Genomic DNA, 21371 nt, shown 5'->3' with positions numbered 1-21371 from the left:
ACTGTTTCCTGAAACAACAATCTAGTCAGGGACTTTAGTCAGATATCAGTTCCTCTTACTAAACGAGGTATCTTGGTCACGTTTATAATCCAAGGGCTACCGCAACCCTTTGGAGCGAACACTTGAATGCTGAAAATGATGAATGAAAGAAAATATGCTTTTTTTTTAAATATCTGAAAACGCCCTGAAGGGAAAAAAGAGTATGACACTTTATTTATCTCTTTATCCCTCTTTATTCCTGCAGGATGAATTCCACTATTCTTAACTTTCAAAAGCCCAAAATCAGATTTCCCTGTAAGTTGTGCTGAGTAGCAATGATAGAATAATAAGTCAGCTATAATGACACAGAGTTGCTGGGCTAAGAGAGTGCCATGGGCTGGTGTGCATGCCTTAAATGCAGCATCTAGCTTCAGTTCCTCTTACATGGTCCCCTGAGCACCGCAGGAAAAAACCCCCAACCACTGCTGGATGTGAACCCCTAAATAAAAACAAAATGGAAAAAAAAACACAAAAGGACTGGAGCAATAGTACAGCAGCTAGGGTGTTTGCCTCGTGCACTGAGGACCCAGGTTTGATCCCTGACACCCCATATGGTCCCCAAATCCACTGGGAGTGAGTGATCTCTCAAGAGTAAGCACAGAGTGCACCCAGTGTACCTCCAAGACAAAACAAAAGACCGAAAACAAAAGAAAACAAGTAGCCCTAAGTAGAATTACCTACTCGAGCTTATACTCATAAGGACACAGAAGCAACATGAATATAATAGAAATGAAACAGTCATAACAAGAACACGTATTGAAATCCCATGTACTCTCAGTGAGTGCTAAGCAAACAAAATTATTCATTTTCATTTTACAACACAGCTGCTAAGGTTTGGGGATCCCATGTGTGTCCTAATAATAACTATAATAAGAGTTGCTTGCATTCAAATAGCACATACCATGCAGTGAGTTCACGTTAATCATAAGGACAAGTGCTTAAGGACAAGAACTCATATGGTCCCATTTCACAGATGAGAAGACTGGCGAGATCACTGTGACATGCCCAAAGTCAGAGTACTCAAATCCTGCAGAGCTGAGATTCAAATGTAGGTGCTCTGGCTCTAGAACCTGACTTCTAACCTCTTCTTCTCTGTCCCAAAGTTAAATAATGTGGCAGCATACACCAAAGTTAAATGCAATCAACTTCCAGCCCCCCAAGTCTGTTTTACAACATTCTTTATACGTGAAAGATACTTACCAGGTCAGAACAGATTCACGATAGGGGATAAAAACTCTCTTCCGGTTGGCTTGTTCGGAAAGCGCAGATATAACCTTTCCCAGTGTTAGCAAGGACCTGTTAATACTCACGCCTTCCTGTAGAAAGATTATTTTAAAGTTTTCATAATTTAAAACAACTGCTGAGCAATCAGCTGATTCCACAAAATATATGTCTCCTCATATCACTCTTAAGTAAACATTCCCATAAACCAGCGACTTTCTTATGATTCAGTATTTGCTCCATCTTTGGAGAAGTTCGATCATCAGTGTATTGAAAAGACAACCAAAGAGCCTAACACGCACCTTCAAGCGATCGCCACTAGTGTGCGCTGTGGAGCACCGCTCGCTGCCTGCCAGATCAATGAGGTTTATGCGGCTGGTTATCCTGTGATCATGTTCTTCCCCTTCCACAAGCTCTGTCTGTAATAGAGGGACACAAAATCCTTTAATGCCTGTCACTTGCCTGCCATCAATATAAGTCTTCAAAAGGAAAAGTTATGCAAGATACAAACCATTTATTTTTGAAACTGAATCTTTTGCAATCTATGATAAATGATGAAGCATCAATATTACAAATGCTGCAAGCAGGGCTTAGATATAGCCAACATTTAAAAAAAAATACTTGAGAGAAAACCTTATAACTACTCTTGATATCATCAAGGAAATAACCAGGGAGAAAAAGCTTAAAATACATCAATACTTTAAAGGCATGATTGATAAAAAAATAAATAAATAAAAAATAAAATAAAAAATGGTACTACAGTATAAAATGCAACACGACAACCCAAACAGTATAGAAAAACTTCAGGAACTCTTTACTCTCAGTGGCATATTACATAGCTGGAAAAAAGAAAAACAACATTTTGCAAAAAATCTTAATAGCGTGACATTTTAATATATTTTGTATATTTATTGAAGTATGATTATAAAACAGCAGAAAGACTATGCCAAAATGCTTACAGAAATTGGAACTATGGTTGAATTCACTTCAAGTATTGGTGAATTAACAAATCTCGAAACCCAGTGGATTTTGGCAGAAATGCATCCAGTCCCTGCAATAGGATACTGTTTCCAGGCCACCCCAGGGGGGAAAGGGTGCTGTCCCTCCACCTGCTTCCCCTTGGCAGCTCGGTGGCTGCCATCCACCAGAGGCCATTGGACAGTCAGGTTTGGGCCCACAGGGACGAGACATGCGGGGCCTCACAGGATGGGGGTGGAGCCGGCCCTTTCCTCTCCATCCCAAAAGACCCCAAGTCACCGCCCACAAATGGCCTCTCTGGCTCCTGATCAAGCCGCTTAATGGCCATCATCCCAGAGACTCAGAAACAAATCTCAGAACCCAGAAGCTTTTGGCAGAAATGCTTCTGGTCTCTGCAGTAGGTTACCGGCAATGGGCCACCCCAGGTGGGAATAGGTTTCATGCCTTGGCCTGTTCCCCCTGGTGGCCTGGTGGCTGCCATCTTCCAGAGGCCATTGGACAGTCAGGTTTGAGCCCACAGTGATGAGACACACGGGGCCTCGCAGTTTGGGGGTAGAGCCGGCCCCTTCCTCCCCATCCCAACAAGACCCTGAGTGGCCGCCCATGAACGGCCTCTCTGGCTCCTGATCAAGTTGCTTAATGGCCATGATCCCAGAGACTTAGGAACAAATCTCAGAACCCAGCAAGAAATCCCTCTAGATTTAATTGTTAAAATTTCGGAATTTCAAAATCGCACAGTCACTACTGCAGCCACGCAACACCATATGTTATTCATAACCAGCAATAGAAAACAAATTGTCTACTGTTGCCTTTTCCGCAGATCTGAGTGTTGGGGTAAAATCCCAAATAATAATGGTGGGTGTGGTGTCAAAATATTGAATGAAATCAAAGTAGAGAAAGAGTAATGTGGAAATCATCTGCCCCACAGGTAGGGGGAGGGTGTGGGATGGGGGTATACTGGGGTTTTTGGTGGTGGAGAATGGGAACTGGTGAAGGCATGGGTGTTTCATTGTATGACCAAGACTTAAACCCGAAAGCTTTGTAACTGCTCTCATGGTGATTCAATAGATAAAATTATAAAAAATGGGGGAAAAAAAGTAAGGTGGATTTCATGCCCAATTCAATCAGCCTAATCAGTAGCTGAATAAACAGTAGTACTCCTACATTAAAAAAAAATGACATATTTATTTTAGAACAATGAGGGAAAAGTCACATATACCATAACCTCCTGAAATTTAATTGTTTCTAGATGTTTGTATGACTGTATCTTTATCACTGATTTAAAGAATAAGAAAAAAATCGAGCCAGGGAGAGCTCAAAGGGCTTGAGCTCTGTCTCACGTGCCTCACACGTGGTCCCCAGCACACATGCCTCCCTGAACACTGCCCGGTGTGGTCCAAAAATAAAATAAAATAAATGAAGAACAAGAAAAATATGAGCCCTGCGCATCTCCCACCACGTTTCCTAAAGAATTACTCAGCAACCAGGACCTACCTTGGTCTGGGTCATCACCAGCATGAACACCGAGTGCGAACGGGAGCTTTTATCATTCATGCCCGTGGCGGCCGTTGCTCTTTGCTTGTTTCCCAATTCTAACCAACTCTACAAGCAGAGAAGAGAGTCGGGATCAAGGGAACTGACCGGAACAGCAGATGAAGCAGCAACAGGCAGGGGACGCGGCACAGCAGGTGGGTGCATGTGTGTTCCCAAACCCAGGTCAATCCCAGGTACCACATTCTCCCAATGCTGGGCCCCAGCACTGCTGGTTGTGGCCTGGTGGTGCTGCATTGCCAAGCCCTGAGCACCATGAAGGAGGTCTCCCCCACCCCACCCCCACTCCCCAAAAAGCAGCAAAGCTAAGTAATATACACATTTATAGTTTATAAAGTGAAAATAATCAACTTATCACTTAATAGTCTGTATTCCCTTGGAGTCAGAGTAACAGTACAACAGGTAGGTCATTTGCTTGCATGTGGATGACCTGGGTTCCATTCCCAGTACCCCGTATGGTGCCCTGAGCCCTGCCAGGAGTGATCCCTGAGTGCAGAGCCAGGAGTAAGTCCTGAGCACTGCTGGGTGTGGCCCAATAAAACAAAAGAAACCCAAAAAAGTTTGCATTCCCACTGTCTATTTTGTTTCTGTCACAGAAATGTAAAAGCAGGAAATAAAACCCTAGAAAGGTTTTTCTAGGAATATAATTTAGTGGCAGAGCATACACCTCCAAGCAGCAGAACTGGGGTTCAATATCCAGCAGCCCAAAAAAAGAATTCCCATCTACTATAGTAACTCTAAGCTGATATGATAGTCAATATTTATTTTCACTAAGTTTTTAACTTAAAACTTTACGATAAAAGTTAAGAAACAAAATCAATATATAACAAATTAACAAGATATAGCTTTTAATTCTGTAAAAAGCAATTAAGAATATTTATATGGATATTTATGATCGATCTAGTGAAAGACCAAATACAATCAATCTTACCTGGATATCGGCGTAAGAACTGACAACATTCCTATTTATTAAAAGGCAAAAGACAAAATAATGAGCTTACTAAGAATTATACTCTTGTCCTCATTTAAAACAAGAAAACCTTTCTATTAAATAATTTCTCCTAAAAATCACAATAAAAATTCATGGCTATTATTGTAACTGATTCTCACAAATTTTTTTTATTCTTAAATAAAACAATGCTAAATAAATAAATAAATAAATAAAACAATGCTTTCTTTTTACAAAACTCATGATTTTTTTACAACAAAGCACTGTAGAATCTCAACCTTCTCATATTCAGGTCTAACTCAGGAAGTCAAGAGATGTGATTTCATACACGTGTATATGCATGATATGTGAATTCGTGAATGTGAACATAAGGGTGTCAGCTTATAGGGGTCTCAACCAATCGCATGCCCCATAAATGGAGCTGAATTCATCCTTAGCCACTTTTGCCTTCCAGGAGAGCACTGTTTCTCTTTGTTTAGTTTCTATTTTTTCCATTGATGCTATTATGGAATTTTGAGGGTTTAATTTCACACTCCCATGTGTGAGACTGTCACCAAGAAGATGCTTCTCCTCATTCCTTCCACAAAAGCATTTTTCTTACTATACGGATGCCAGCACTGTTCTTTGTGTTCCCTAAACCACATTCGAGTGTGAGCCACTGGTGGGATGGAGCCAGTATAAATTCGACTCCCAGGACAGAGCAAACTCAACACTGACCTGTGTCCATCCCTTCTTCCCTCTTCAGTTTAAAGTCATAGAAATAAAAAACGGGGGGAGGGGGGAGTCACACACAGTAGCTGGGGCACTTGCCTTGCAAGCGACCCCACCCAAGTTCCATCCTGGCATCCCATATGGTCCCCTGAGCCCACTAGGGGTTCTCAGCAGAGAGCCAGGAGCAGGACCTGAGCATCACTGGGTGTGACCTCGAAACATCATCATCATCAACAACAACAACAAGAGAAACTTTAAAAGCAGGGAAGGCTCAACAGGGAAAGGAGAGAAACTACAGAGCTTTTTCATGCACATTATGAACATTCTCCTTGGGCGGCTTTGACTGGCTAACGCTAGGGCTAGAAGGTGACTGATTACGCGGGGAAACGGAGAGAGACCTGTGCTCTAGCCCCTTCTCGCCTCCTGAATCCTGTGGCGCCACTTACATCGACAGAGCCTCCACATAGGGCCCGGAAACAGGGTGCTCCCTCACTCGCAGCTGGGGAGACAAACATCAGAGCCATTAAGAAAACAGACAAAATTTCAAGACTATATATATATATTATTTTGTTTGGGAGCCACACCAGTGGTGCTCAAGGCCTACTCCTGGGCTCTGCGCTCAGGGATCACTCCCGGCAGGCTCAGGGGACCATACGGCATCAAACCCAGGCCAGCCGCATGCAGGGCAGGTGCTGTTTGCTGTACTAGCTCTCTGGCCCCTCAACAAATTGCCATCTTTTCCCTACTTATTTAGTGTAAGAGTTGCCCTTACTGTTCCCAGAAGTAGATATAATGGTCCTCATTAAAAAAAAAAAAAAAAAGAACTATGCTGGCATAAGGGCTGGAGCAATAGCACAACGGTAGGGCATTTGCCTTGCACACAGCCGGCCCGGCCAACCTGGGTTCTACTCCTCCGCCCCTCTTGGGGAGCCCGGCAAGTTACCGAGAGTATCTAGCCAGTACGGCAAAGCCTGGCAAGCTACCCGTGACGTATTCAATATGCCAAAACCAGTAACAACAAGTCTCACAATGGAGACGTTACTGGCCCACTCAAGCAAATCGATGAACAATGGGAGGACAGTGCTACAGTGCATGCTGACATAATAGCACAGTGGGTAGGGTTCTTGCCTTGTGGGCTGCAATCAGGGCTCGATCCCCAGCACCCCATATGGTGCTCCCAGTCCCACCAGGAGTGATGTCTGAGTGCAGAGCCTGGAGCAAGCAAGCCCTGAGCACTGCCAAATGTGGCCCCCAAACAAGCAAAAAATACTAATACCACCACAAAGTGATAATACATACACAATATGCAACAGCTCCCTGTCAGATCAACTATCTGACTAGCTTGGGTATTCGGGGTTTTTTTGGGGGGGAGGGTCACACCCAGTTGTGCTCTGGGCTTATTCCTGGTGGTGCCACAGATCAGACCTCGTCAGCCACATGCTCAGCAAACACCTTATACTATCACCCTAGTTGCTAGTTTTCACAAGTTGAATCCTACACTAGCTACTTAGCTATTTTAATCGGGCTAGGGGGGAAAATCAGATAAATTATCAGGCATTTAAAATTTTCTTCAACTTTACACTATTTGTATTTTCAACCTTGTGAGCAGAAACTTTTAAAGATACAAAAGTTGCGAGAGAAAATGCCAAGTTTTGTTGAAGTTCCTAACATTGTCCTCCAGCAAGCTGCATGACATGGGAAAGTCAAGAGAGCACTCTCAGAGTCATTTTCAAAATTAAATTGTTTCATCCTGGGGCCAGAGAGATAGTATAAGGATAGGGCGCTTGCTTTGCATATGGCAGACCACCAGCATCCTGTATGGTCCTCGAAGCACTGTCGGGAGTGATTCTGGAGCACAGAGCCAGGAGTAAGCCCTGAGAACTGCTAGTACTGCTTTAAACATCTCCCCCACCCACTGTAGACAACATTGGTTTGTCCTTTCTGCCTTGCCACTAAAAGCTTAGGTTTATTGGGTTACTTCCATCGCAGGGCTCCCATTCCTCTGTATTTGTAACCTCTTTCTTTGTGCTCTGCTTCCCCAACTGGCCAATCACCTTTATCTCCTAATCAGACTCTGTTAACTTGTAACTATTGCTTTTCTCTTCTCCTTAAGTCCTTTGCAGAGTTAATTCAGAGCAATGTCCTTTTTGTATAGACAACAGGAGGACAGTTAATGCCATGCTTTTGTAACTTGGGACTTAAATGACTCCGAATAATATTCACTCCTGGGCATCTGTTCTCTTGACTTAAGCCTCAGTTGCCCTTACTCCCTAGCACCCCCAAAGCAGGGTCCCAATGAGAGACTGGATAGACCTGGGGCAAGCTGTGAGCTACCCTGGCATTGAAATGGGCCAGGCCAATGTGCCATAATACATGGGGAGAACGGAATAAACGGCAACTGATCACCAACCAGCCTGGCCCTCTTTTCCTCCTTCATTCACCTTGGCACTGGCCATCCTGTGTGGGGAAGCAGCCCGAGACCACCAAACGCAGGCGGCGAGAGAAAGTCATGGGATTCTCAATTGTTTGGTGCTGACACTGCCAGGAGTAAGCCCTGAGAACTGCTGGTGCTGCCCTGAACATCTCCCCCACCCACGACCACGGCCAATATTTTTCCATTCTGATAGCAATTTTTTCCAAAGCTTGTGTATCTACAAAGTGCTCTACTCCACCAAAAACACCTACAAGAGAGGAACCAGTTTACTAAGTAAAACAGTAAAGTAAATATACTATACTAACAATAGAATTTTATTTTATGACATTTTAAAGTTATAGACTACTAAGGCTTTAGTGTTTGACTTAAATGATACACAAAATCTTGGAATAAATATTTTAGCTTCAAGTTCTCACAATAATTGGTGAAAATTAAGTGAGCTTGAATATCAGCCTATGTACTAAATAACAATTTAATTACACTGTAAATTCCAAGCATTTCTCATATAATCACATTTTAGTAAAAATTTAGACCATATATATCATGCTAAGGACTAACAGAATCCCACACATTTATAAAAACAGAAACTCAAAACAAGCAATAAACTGTTTTCATCTTACCGGTTGCTTTCTCTGCCCATTTTCACCTTTACAAACCAGGAGATCATGAATTTTCTCATTATATACTTCAAAGAAACTCATTTCAAGTTGATAGGTGGCCTGGCAGGAACAGAAGCACAGCATGCATGTATTTTGAAAGTCCTTGAGTTTTTTTTTTTTCTTTTTGCAAACCATGTATTTGATTCAAAATACATAAAGAACTCTTACAGTCATGGAGAAAAATTAAAACATGGCCAAAGAACTTCTGAACAGATACTTCTACAAAGACACACACACACACACACACACACACACACACACACACACACACACGACAAGCAGGTGGGAAGGGGCAAACCGAAGCCACAGCAAGAAACCACCTCACACCTCAGGGAAAAAGAAAAACAGCAAATGGCTCACCCGTGGGGTTGAGCAATAGCACAGCAGTAGGGCGTTTGCCTTGCACACAGCCAACATGGCCAACCTGAGTTCGATTCCTCCACCCCTCTCAGATAGCCCGACAAGCTACAGAGAGTATCTCGCCCGCACGGCAGAGCCTGGCAAGCTACCCGTGGTGTATTCGATATGCCAAACACAGTAACAACAAAAGTCTCCAATAGAGATGTTACTGGGCCCGCTCGAGCAAATCGATGAACACCGGGAGGACAGTGACAGTGACAGTGGCTCACCCGTGCGCCAATGCAGAGATACAGCAACGCTAGTGGGAAAGTAAAACTCTTGGTACTTTCACCTAAAAGTTCACCATTTGTTGCAGAGGCTCGGAGCTGCCTGCAGGTGCTACCCTCACGCCCTGGGCTGCAGCCTGGCAGTCCTGTCGTCTGAGCCTGGGGCTCTGCCACCTGCAGTCCCTGGCACCAAAAGCGACTTTTAGCTCCACTGCAGCGGGCTGTGTAGGAGCACAGGAAAGCGCACAACTCCCAGGGAACCCCACAACTAAGCACTCCTGCCAAGCACATCTGTAAGGACCAGGGCATCCACTCCCGGGCACCCCTGCCATCCTAAGTGCCTCATTGAGAGCCCTCGTGAGTGTGCGCACCCACGGTCCAACGTGCCACACTCCAAGGAGCACTGCATCGGGGCATGTCAGCGACCCCAGTGGAACTGGAACTGCAACAACAGTGCAGGGAAGGGGGTGGGAGAGAATCAAAGTGACATTTTATATCATGATAAAGGCCGAAGCATATGCACTGGTGCAGAGGGTTTGATTCCCGGCAATTTCATGGTCCTCCCCATCACCACCCAGGTGATCTCAACAGCCCCCGGCACTGATGGGTCTGAGCAGAAGCAGGAGTAGGTATCACCGGGACTGCTGCCAGACCCCCCTGAGCACTGCTCGGGAGACATTCCCCCAAAACAATTTTAGTAACAGTAGTAGTAATATTTTCTAGTAGCTAGACAGTTACACTAACCAAGTGCCCCCAGTGCCGTGTAATCCCATCAATGGCCAAGATCCTGAGACTATAAAACCAAGCTCTCAGAAGCTTGTCTAGTTCAAGTTATTGTCTAGTTCTCACTCTTGGAGAACCCAGCAGGCTACCGTGAGTATCCTGCCCGCATGGCAGAGTCTGGCAAGCTCCCCGTGGCGTATTCATATGCCAAAACCCAGTAACAAAGATGGGTCTCATTCCCCTAACCCTGAAAGAGCCTCCAATGTGGCACTTGCTAAAACCTCAGGGCTAGGATGAATGAAGACGTTACTGATGACTGGGGCTGGAGCGATAGCACAGCGGTAGGGCATTTGCCTTGCACGCAGCCAACATGGCCGACCCGAGTTCGATTCCTCTGCCCCTCTCAGAGAGCCCAGCAAGCTACCGAGAGTATCTCGCCTGCATGGCAGAGCCTGGCAAGCTACCAGTGACATACTCGATATGCCAAACACAGTAACAAGTCTCATGATGGAGATGTTACTGGGCCCGCTCGAGCAAATCGATGAACAACGGGAGGACCGTGACTGACTGTGACTGATGCCTGCTCGAGGAAATCAATGAACGGGATGACAGTGACACAGTGAGTCATAATAAAAAATGTAAATAGCAATTTCAGTTCTATCTACCCAAAAGAATTGTCAACCGGTGTATTCAAATAAAATTTCACAGATTAGGACTGCACCAGAGTGTGCAGTTGGTGGGGCACTCGCCTTGCACACATCAGTCAACCCCCAGAACTGCCTAGGGTTCCCCCAGCCACACCACAAGTAAGTACTGAGCAGAGTAGGAGTTCCTGAAAACTGCCAGGCATGACACCCCCAAAATAAACGTAAAATTCACACACCAATCCAGTGAAGCTGAACACTTGTAGCTACTATGAGAACGTACCTCTTGGCTTTGCTTTTTGGACACTTGAGCAAACAGATCTTCACAAAATCTTGGAATTATTCCTGGCTCTTCACTAAATCCCATCATCCTGGAAAATGCATTATGAATAAAGGAGAAGGGAATTTTTTTTTCCTTTTGTGGATAAACAGACTGAGAAGATGGGGGAACACATTAATTCTCATCATCAATAACTAAGAACCTGGGCCCTCTCACATCTGCCAGAGTTCAAACCTTCATCTGATTATTTATGGGTCCTATGATCTTGGACATGAAACTGAATATCAATGTCCATTTCTTCTTCTATAAAATGGGAATGCGTAAACCTATGTAACTCAAGAGGGTTATGGAAGTCTGAGCAGGTCATCACCATGGTATTTGGAATGGAATAAAATCTCAAAGTTACCTACTACTCTATTTCCTTTTATGGCAGGTGTTCTTAGAGATGGGCTTTTTTTGGTTTTTTGGCTTTTGGATCACACTCAGTAATGCTCAGGGGTTACTCCTGGCTCTGTACTCAAAAATCACTCCTGGCAGCGTTGGAGGAAGCATCTGGAATCCTGGGAATCAAACCTGGGTCAGCCACAGTAAGACCAGGTTCCTACCCACTGTACTATCGCTCCTATCTTTGAGATGCCTTATTTCCTTATTTTTAATCCTTACAACAGCATTTTCAAGATAACCTCTCGGGATTTCTGTTGACCCTAGAAATATAATCTACAATAAAAGGTCAATGGTGTGTGTCTGTGTGTGGTGTGTGTGTGTATGCATGCGTGCAATTTGGTAAAGCAGAATCTTGTACAAAATCAGAAGCTCATCACTTGCCCAAGTTTGCAAAAATTATATGTGAAATAAATGAGCTGTACTCTTTCCATAAACCACACTGCTTCTTCCAGAATATGACGGAAACATCCCCGGAGAGACATTTTGCAACCCACTTACGTATACGATTTTCCAGACCCAGTCTGACCATAAGCAAAGAGACAGGTATTGAAGCCTTCAAAGGCCCAATCCAGGAGTGGTGCTGCCAGCGTCTCATAGACAGTGCTCTGGCTGGCATAGCCAGGGTGACGTTCATCAAAGGACCAAAAAGAAACATCATAAACAAAATGATAAACTTGTTTCATGTCCGGGTGTTCCACTGTTATTTCTTCACCCTTCTGGAAGACTGCTTGGGATGCTTTTTCCATTTTCTCTCTTGAAAAAGAAGCACAGATAAAAAAAAATATATATATATATATATATATATATATCAAGTTATAATTATCTGGAGAATTATTTCCACAGAATTCAATAAGCACCATGAAACGATTTAAATATGACATTCCTCCAAACCAAGAAAATGTTTCTGTGGTAAATGAAAAATACAAACCAGCAAAAAGAAGTATAGAGAGTTTCCAAATATATTTTCTTATAACTCCATGTGACCACTCAAGGGAAAAGAGATATTTTCTCTCCCTCTCCCTCTCTCCCTCTCTTCTTGTCTCCCTTTCCCCTTCCCTTTCTCCCTCCCCCTCTCTTTCCCTCCCCCTCTCGCTTCCCTTCTTCCTCTCCCTCTCTGGGGTTTGAACCCAAGTTACCTGCCTATAAGGCATGTACTTGACCTCTCAATCACATTCCAATCCAAAAAAAAAAATTTTTTTTTGGCTTTTTGGGTCACACCCAGCAATGCTCAGGAGTTACTCCTGGTTCTGTACTCAGAAATTACTCCTGGCAGTGCTCGGGGGACCATATGGGATGCCAGGATCCAACCTGGGTCAGCCGCGTGCAAGACAAACGCCCTCCCTGCTGTACTATAGCCCCAGCCTTGCTCCAGATTTCTTTTTTTTTAATTTTTATTAGTGAGGCACCATGAGGTACAGTTGTAGACTTACATATTTTGTGCTTGGGTTTCAATTATACAATGATCAAATAACCATCCCTCCACCAGTGTCCATTTCCCACCACCACGGATCCCAGTATCCCTCCCACCCCCCATCCCCCCCAGCCCACCCTGCCTCTGTGGCAGGGCATTCCCCTCTGTTCTCGCTCCAGATTTCTTATCCAGAAAAGCTATGCTACTTTTTCTTTTGTTTTGTTTGTTTTGGTGACACACCAGATGATATTCGTCTTATTCCTGACTGTGTGCTCAGGGATCACTCCTGGAGGGCTTGGAGAATTATATGGGGTACCAGGGATTGAACCCTGGTCAGCCACATGCAAGGCAAGTACCCTTCCCATTGTACTATTTCTCCAACCCAAAATGATGCTACTTTTATAGACTTTTCCAGCATTTTCTTTTTCTCTCCATCACCCTTTTTTCCCATTGCACCTTCTGTAACCTACCTGTGCTATTCCAGTTTAAATCTGAAAAACTTGGGCCAGAGCAATAGTACAGTGGGTATAGAAGACTAAATAGTAAATTTCTTGGCTAGTTACTGTGTCACTCTTAATCCAAGGGGTCTTCCCTCCTCTAGATTATCTACCTTAAAATCATAGGTCTTACTTAGGATTAAGAGAAAATTGCCTGGTTCAATCTTTGGCACTGTATATGGTCCCCCAAGCATCAACAGGAGTGATCCCTGAACAGTGGTAGGAGTAAGCCCTAAGCACAGCTGCTGTGGTCCAAACACTCTCCCCATTACAAGAGAAGAGAGAGAAGAGAAAGGAGAAGAGGGAAGGGGAGGGGAGTGTTCCATCCCCAGCACACATATGGTCACCCGAGACCACCAGGTGTGATCTCTGAGCACAGAGCAAAAGAAAGCCCTGAACACCATCAGGTGTGGTCGTAAAAAAAAAAAAAAAAATTTAATTTAAAAATACAGGGCAGGGAGCGGGTGTGGTACCGCCAGCAAATCAATCTGTACCTGTGAAGCGAGTACATCAGCGGCCTGATGGTGCCTTCAGACTTGCAGATACCCCAAAAGTTATGCTGTGCCTTTGGCCAGACCCCAAAAACTTGGGGCAAAGTTTACCAAGAAAGTAAATGGCCAAAAGTTACGTACATGGGAAACAAACTCAACAAACTACCTCGGGCTCAGCTATATAATTGGAGGCATGGCCTCTCTGGTTCCTGATTTAACTGCTTAACGGCCATGATCCCAGAGACTCAGAAACAAATCTCGAAACCCAATGGCTTTTGGCAGAAATGTGTCCGGTCCCTGCAGTAGGTTACTGGTGCTGGGCCAACCCAGGTGGGAATAGGTTTCATGCCTTGGCCTGTTCCCCTTGGCAGCCCAGTGGCCGCCATCCTTCAGAGGCCACTGGACAGTCAGGTTTGGGGCCCCAGTGACAAGATACGCAGGGCCTCACGGGATGGGGTTGGAGCCTGATCCTATCCTCTCCACTACACGAGACCCCAAGTCATCGCCCACAAATGGCCTCTCTGTCTCCTGATCAAGCTGCTTCACAGCCATGACCCCAGAGACTCAGAAACAAATCTCGAAACCCAGCGGTTTTTGGCAGAAATGCGTCTGAACCCGGCAGTAGGTTACTGTCGCTGGGCCACCCCAGGGGGGAAAGAGTGCTGTCCCTCCACCTGCTTCCCCCTGGCGACTCGGTGGCCATCATCCTCCAGAGGCCATTAGACAGTCAGGTCTGGGCCCGCAATGACGAAACTTGTTGGGCCTCATAGGATGGGGGTAAAGCCGGTCCTGGTCTCCCCATCTTAACGAGACCCCAAGTCATCGCCCACGAACGGCCTCTGTCTCCTGATCAAGCTGCTTAATGGCCATGATCCCAGAGACTCAGGAGCAAATCACGAAACCCAGTGGCTTTTGGCAGAAATCCCTCCAAATTTCAGTGTTTAAATTTCAGAATTTCAAAATCACATGGCCCTACTGCAGCCACACAATATCATATGTTATTCATAACCAGCAATAGAACACAAATTGTCTACTGTTGCCTTTTCAGCAGATCTGAGTGTTGGAGTAAAATCTCAAATAATAATGGTGGGTTTGGTGTTGAAATATTGAATGTGATCAAAGTAGAGAGAGAATAATGTGAAAATCATCTGCCCACAGGTAAGGAGAGGGTGTGGGATGGGGGTATACTGGGATTTTTGGTGGTAGAGAATGGGCACTGGTGAAGGTACGGGTGTTTCATTGCATGACCGAGACTTAGACCCGAAAGCTTTGTAACTGCTCTCACAGTGATTCAATAAATAAAATTATAAAAAATGAAAAAATAAAAAATAAAGTGGAGTTCATGCACAATTCAATCGGCTAATCAGTGGCTGAATAAATAGCAAGTACTCCTACATAAAATAAATAAATAAATAAATAAAAATATAAGACAGGGAAGTACAGCAGGTAAGACATTTACCTCGCAAGAGGTTCAATCCCCAGCACTCCATATGGTCCCTGGAGCCCACCAAGAGTTATTTCTGAGTGCAGGGCCCAGGAATAACTCCTGAGCATTGCCAGGTCTGATCCCAAATCCAAAAAATAAATAATAAATAAAAGGTGTGACATACTTTGTGCTGAAGGGCCTGACACGGACAGCCACTGTTACTTGGCTGTTCTCCACCTTTAAAGGGTCTCTCTCTGCTGAGGATTTCTCAGCTGTGGTTTCCTCCTCCAAACCGAGTGTGAAGTCCTGGGTCCTTTCCCGTTTGTCTGCAGGAAGGGTGCTTCTTGGCTTTGTTCTGACTTGCAGGCCAGATATCCTGTTTCTCAGTATGGACACAGCTGGACTCTTGGACTTTGGGGTGCTGTGCTTTGGTGTCCACCTGTGCTCTGAGACGCATTTTCTAGGTGTTGTTTTTTCTAAGCCTCCAAATGTATCTACGTGTCTTGCCACATCCTTCCCAATGCTCCTGGGATGGACACTTCCCGTGCCTGCCACTCTGGCATCCCGCTTGCTCTCAGCATCTTTGGCTGCCTGGAGTCCAGATCCTGGGACCACACGGTTCTGACGCTGGGGTCCACTGGGCACCCTGTTATTTGCTGCAACATTTTCACTTGCCCCGCTGGGAACAGAAAACACTCCTTTGCATTTTTCATCTGCCGGCCTGTCTTTGCGGTCTTTGACTAAAGATCCAGAAGCCAGAACAAGAGAGTTTTTATCACCGGTCACGGTCTTCGTATTCGTACTCACCACCTTCTTTTCAGATTCACCTCCCACTCCCTGCACTGTCTTGGGCTTTGCCTCACGCTCTGTTTTAGTGTGACAGAATGGAAGCCGTGTTTCTGGGGCTGTGTCAGCAGAGTCTCCCGGCTTCTGATCCAGCAAAGAGGATTCTTTGCTCCTTGTAACCCGTCTCCGAAGTGTCAGTTTCCCTCCAGTGTCTGGGAGAAGTGAGGGACCTCCTGGTTTTTTACAGGCAGAAATAACATAAGTGCTATTGATGTCTCTGATTTTATTTGCTGACCTCAGTGACGGGTCGTCATTTTCATATTGTGACACATCCAACTTCAAATGCAGCTCAAGTCGGTTACTGTGGCTGAAGCCATTCAGGGATGGATTCTTCTGGGAAGAGGAAGGACCGAGGATGTTGCTGTCGTTTCTCTCCGTGTAAATGGACATAGTGGCAACAAGTTGTTTTTCCAAAAGAATGTGGGTGAACACTCAAGTACTTCTTTGGGTGTTCACTGAAATCACAGCCATTTATTATGGTGCCACTTTCCAAAAATATTTGCTAATTTACAAAAAAAAAAAAAAGAAAAAAATTATATTGCATAGGCTACCAATAGGTTTTGAAACTTAGAGAAAAATACAAACAAACAAAAAAAAACCTTCCCACTGTGAAAGTAAGTTCCCAGAAAACTATCTTAAATATTAGTTACACTCTCAACCAAAATAAATCGTTTCCACACAGATTAAGACAAGTCTCTGCTCTTAGAACTTAAGATCATCAACAAATATTACAACAAATATTGTGTCTAATGATAAAAAGGCCCCTTTATGTGCACATTAGGTATTTCAAAGACAAGACCCCTTTTTTATTCCCTCAGAAAGCCAATATAATGGATCAAATACACCAAGCAACTAAAAGATGTGAAATGAATGTCAGCAAAAATAAAGCAGGGGTGGGGGGGGTGGTCAGTGTCGGGACAGGGATCCACTCAGGTATAGACATCATGGAGTGCCCAGGATCAAACCCAGAGATTGCACCCTGGATTTCCACATTCCACATGCAAAGCATGCACTCCAGCTCTTTGGAGTTCAGTTCCTCTGCACTGTTTTTTCCCCCTGTTGGGTCACACCTGATAGAGCTCAGGACTTGCTCCTGGCTCTGTGCTCAGGGATTACTCCTGGTGGTGGTGTTTTGGGGATTCGACCCTTACTAGCTGCACTCAAGGCAAGCATCCTGCCTAGCCAAACCCAGCCCCCCACTTTTATAAAAGCACCCTCCAGCTTGAGAAGTAGGTAGAGGACCAAAAGAAACCCAAGCATCTAGGTCAACAATGGGACCCAAGTCTTTATAACAGTGAGTGGATGATAATGCCTCATGGAGACTTACTGGGTATCACAAGACAGCTGATTGCCCACCAAGAACCAGAGGCCAATCTAAATTAATTGCGTGGGCTGAGAAAAATGATGCAAGGAGTACACAGCCCATCCTCCAGCAATGAGACAACAAAGCCTAGGTCCGGGGATTCAGACCACCAACACCTGTATCTGCATTAAAGTTTGAAGGGGGCAGCAGTGGAACAGAGGCCAGACTCTAGCCCACAGCGCACTCAATTGGGTTGCATTTGTTGTCCTGACAATTGCGTGAGTGATGCTATCTTGCAAAGTGACGCTTGCTCAAACTACGTCCAAGGACTATTACTAAGAAACTGAATCACAGGAGTATTGTTATGTGTCTGTGTGTTTTAAGTAAATCTTTTGAAGTTCTAAATAAACAATACGATCGTTATGCAACTTTTCGAGAGTTTTAAGCTTCTCCCACAAACCACTAAACTGCAACTGTAGAATCTCCCTGGCAATGGAAATAAGTGTCACGGTCACAGAAAGATGCTGGAATTCTTCTACAGCTGAAAGCTGTTTGCATCAACAGAGTCAGGGGTGTCTGTTGGGGGAAAACCTCCCCGTCCGGTTTTAAGGGGAGAGAGGCTGGCATGAAGACGAGGGACACACGCCACCCGAAGCGAATCATCCCAAGCCACCGTGCCCCGGCCGCGACAGCTTATCGTACCTCTTCAAGCCCGCTCTGGGCGAAACTGCACCGGCTGCACGGTGGGGGCCCGGCGGCGCTGGAAGCCGGGGTCCGAGCCGGACGGGGAGTGGAGTCAGCGGTCGCTCAGAGACAAACAGCCCGCACGCCCCCCACAGCAAGCACCAGGACTGCGCCTCTCCTCTGGGATCCCTCCGAGGAAGGGCCCACGCCACGCACCGCAGCCGCCGGCGGCTCCCGCGGCGGCCGCGATTTGAACGGGAGCCCCGCCTTCTGATTGGCTGCTGAGGTTTGCGACCGAGCCGCACCCTCGCTTCCTCCCGCCCCCCGGAAGCGCCGGTGATTGGACTGCTGGGAATCTAAACAGACACGCGGCACCGCCCTCATCTCCTAGGCGACAGGTCCCGCCCTCCGCCCCGCCCTACTCAGTTAAGTAGCGCTTGAGTCTCTTTAAATTCTTGTGTTTGTGAACAGAAAATCGCTCGGACTGGTAGGCAGGACTTCGGAGCAATGCTTGCAAGGCCTCCCCACCCCAGATTTAAAAACCGAACAAAAACCAAACAAATACAAAATAAGAGTAAATCCGTCAGGAGGCATGGGATTCTGGACGGGATCTTTAAAACCCTGGCATGAATTTTAAGTGTGAAGATTCCCATTGATCCCCAATATAAAAGGAGCATGGTCTGTAACCAAAACATCAAAAACCTGGCATTGGAAAACTGATCGTTTTCCCACAAGTCCATCAGACAAAGAACATTTTCTGGTGCTTCTGTTGGAAAGCATGGGCATAGGATGTGTAGATTGAAAATGTTTTACAAGGAGATTCTTCCTTTAATCCTGAAAAATCTAATCTTCCCTTAATCCTGAAAAAAAACCACCTGATGAGGGTGGTATCTCCAGTTCAGAGATAACAGAAATGGCAGATACAATAAACTTGTGAAAGATTCAACCAAGTAGCAAGTGGTGTGATTAGAATTACAAAGCCAATGTCATGCGACTTAACCCAGTGCTGCTGTTGTTTGGAGTTTTTTGGTTCTGTTTTGTGTGTTTGGGATTACTGGATTGTTTGATTGGTAAGGTTTTGAATCTGGGCTGGGCCTGAGTAAATGGTGGTTTGGGGCAGTCCCTGCGGATCAGGATCACGGATGCCAGGATCCAGCTGGCCTCCTGCAGGCAAAGTGGCTCTCAGTCAGATTTTGAAACATGAGGTGCTAGATGTGAAAAAAATTCTTTTTGAAACATGAAAAAAGTAATGCCTTTTGCAGTGAGCGAATTGAACCCAAGGCTTCGCACCTTCAAGGCAAGAACACTAATGCCAGGCTATATTCTCACCCCTTACCCTGTATCTGCCAGAGGAGGTTACTTCTAGCACCACCCCACATGGACTGGGAGTCCCTGCACTGTGAGTAAGCCTGCAACTACAGGGGGCAACCCCAGAGAGGGATGACCCCAAATCATTGTCACAACAATAAAAATAATACTAATAATAGTACTAATAAGGGGAGGATGAGAGGGCAATAAAGAAAATAAAACATTAGAACACATTCAGAAAAAAAAAATCCCCATCAATGAGGAGGACTCTAGTCAGAGATTATAAATGAATGATTGGGGGGTGGGGTGGGGTTGGTTCACAACTGGTGGTACTCAGGGATATTCAGGGAGAGAGGAACAAAGAGTGAGTGGGGATGGGGGGCAGGGGGAGAGGGGAAGGAGTGGCAAGCATCTTACTTTCTGTTCTGTCTTTCCAGCCTTTAATAGCATTTTTTAGACAGCAAAGTGTATTGATAATGGAAATGTTTTCAATGGGAAAGTAAGGGAGACCAGCAACATAAAAAAAAAAAACAACTTAAAATACCTTCAAGTTCACTGCAAAGATTATCCTAGAGGCCAGAGAGATAGTACAGAGGGTAAGCGGTTGACTCAGGTTCAATTCCTCACACACACTATATATACATATACATATATATAGTCCCCTGAGCACCGATAGGAGGGATCCCTCAGCACCTAGTCAGAGGGCAGAGTCAGCTCCTTATCACACCATATGTGGCTAAATCCCTACCCAAATAAACAACAACAAAAAAATTTTTAATGAAGACCATTCTAAAATTTAATTAAAACAAAGTGACAAAGAAACCACTAGAAAGTAGAATTTAAGTTGGGAGTGGGAGAAAAATTGGAAAAGAAAATAGAATACAAGTGTTTCTATATGGAATATGATCAGTTTAGGAGCAAAAGAATATTGAGTAAGTAACTTCTAGAAACAGCTTTTATAAAGCATACATAATGACATATGAGAAGAACCATAAATATATTCATGCCCTTTGACCTAGTGAGTATACCACAAGTGTTCAACCATAAGAGAATTATTCAAATAATTGCAAGTGAGGGGGAAGTGACCTACTCTCTTTTGTTGTAATTTTTGTTTTTGTTCCTGGAGAGTTACTCTTGGCTCTGCACTCTGGAATCATTCCTGACAGTGCTCATTATCAATGTCTCATAAGAGGACCATATAAGATGCCAGGGATCAAATCCAGGTTGATATCAACCCTACCCACTGTGCTATCTCTATAGCCTCCCACAAATGACATATTCTGAACCTGGAGAGATAATACATCAAGTAGTGTACTTGCCTTGTACACAGTCAACTCAGGTTCAATGCCCAGCCCCCCAAGAACCGCCAGGCATAATTCATCAATGTGGAGCCAGGAGTAACCCTGAGCATTACCTGGTATGGCCCCCAAATTAGAAGGATAAAGAAAAAACTTAAAGCACTAATTCTTCTTTTGTTTTGTTTTGTGGGTCACACCCAGCAGTGCTCTGCACTCAGAGCTTATTCCTGGGGTTCAGGGGACCACAGGGCGTGCCTGCCGGGTTGAACCCAGGTTGACCTCTTGCAGGGCAAGTGTCTTTGATGACCTACTAGCTCTCTGGCTCAAAAAAAGAAAATTTTGCACAACTATTAAGTACCCACTGTCACTGTCCTCCCGTTGTTCATCAATTTTGCTCGAGCAGGTCCAGTAACATTGTGAGACTTGTTACTGTGTTTGGCATATCGAATACGTCCTGGGTAGCTTGTCGTAAGGGTGAGATACTCTGGGTAGCTTGCCAGGCTCTCCGAGAGGGGCGGAGGAATTGGACTCGAGTTGGCCATGTTGGCTGCGTGCAAGGCAAACGCCCTACCCGCTGTGCTATCACTCCAGCCCACTAAGTACCCATTACATTTATAATTACATAGTCCAGAAAAGTAGCTCAGCAAGTTGAGCACATGATTCGCAAGCAGAAGACCCAGGTTATGGCCTGATCTCCAGAAGCTACCCGCCAAGCACAGAGCTGGGAATAGTCCCCAGTACCACTAGGTGCGGCCCAAAACCTAAAATAAATTAATAAAGTTAAAATTATGAATTAAATCACACCAGACAGTGCATGGCCTATAAACCAAGCCATAATCCACTCTAGC

The 21371-nt window shown here is 44.9% G+C and overlaps 1 protein-coding gene across 1 annotated transcript in view; it reads right to left on the bottom strand.

Moving 5' to 3' along the window:
- The window catches only part of KIF14 (kinesin family member 14), a 56261-nt gene extending 39941 nt beyond the window's left edge, over positions 1 to 16320 (bottom strand). The window contains exons 1-9 of the mRNA XM_056110533.1: positions 15269 to 16320; positions 11758 to 12012; positions 10819 to 10906; positions 8504 to 8602; positions 5896 to 5948; positions 4721 to 4751; positions 3733 to 3840; positions 1563 to 1679; positions 1240 to 1355 (exon numbers count right to left, since the gene is read on the bottom strand). Of these exons, the coding sequence (XP_055966508.1) occupies positions 1240 to 1355; positions 1563 to 1679; positions 3733 to 3840; positions 4721 to 4751; positions 5896 to 5948; positions 8504 to 8602; positions 10819 to 10906; positions 11758 to 12012; positions 15269 to 16320 (1919 nt within the window). The remainder of the gene's footprint in view (positions 1 to 1239; positions 1356 to 1562; positions 1680 to 3732; positions 3841 to 4720; positions 4752 to 5895; positions 5949 to 8503; positions 8603 to 10818; positions 10907 to 11757; positions 12013 to 15268) is intronic.
- Positions 16321 to 21371: the final 5051 nt, after the last annotated feature.

This window comes from Sorex fumeus, unplaced genomic scaffold (assembly GCF_029834395.1).
Source record: "Sorex fumeus unplaced genomic scaffold, SorFum_2.1 ptg000010l, whole genome shotgun sequence".
In the NCBI taxonomy this organism is placed as follows: domain Eukaryota; kingdom Metazoa; phylum Chordata; class Mammalia; order Eulipotyphla; family Soricidae; genus Sorex; species Sorex fumeus.
Note: the sequence above shows the minus strand (reverse complement) of the source record. Positions and strands in the feature narration are given on the sequence as shown.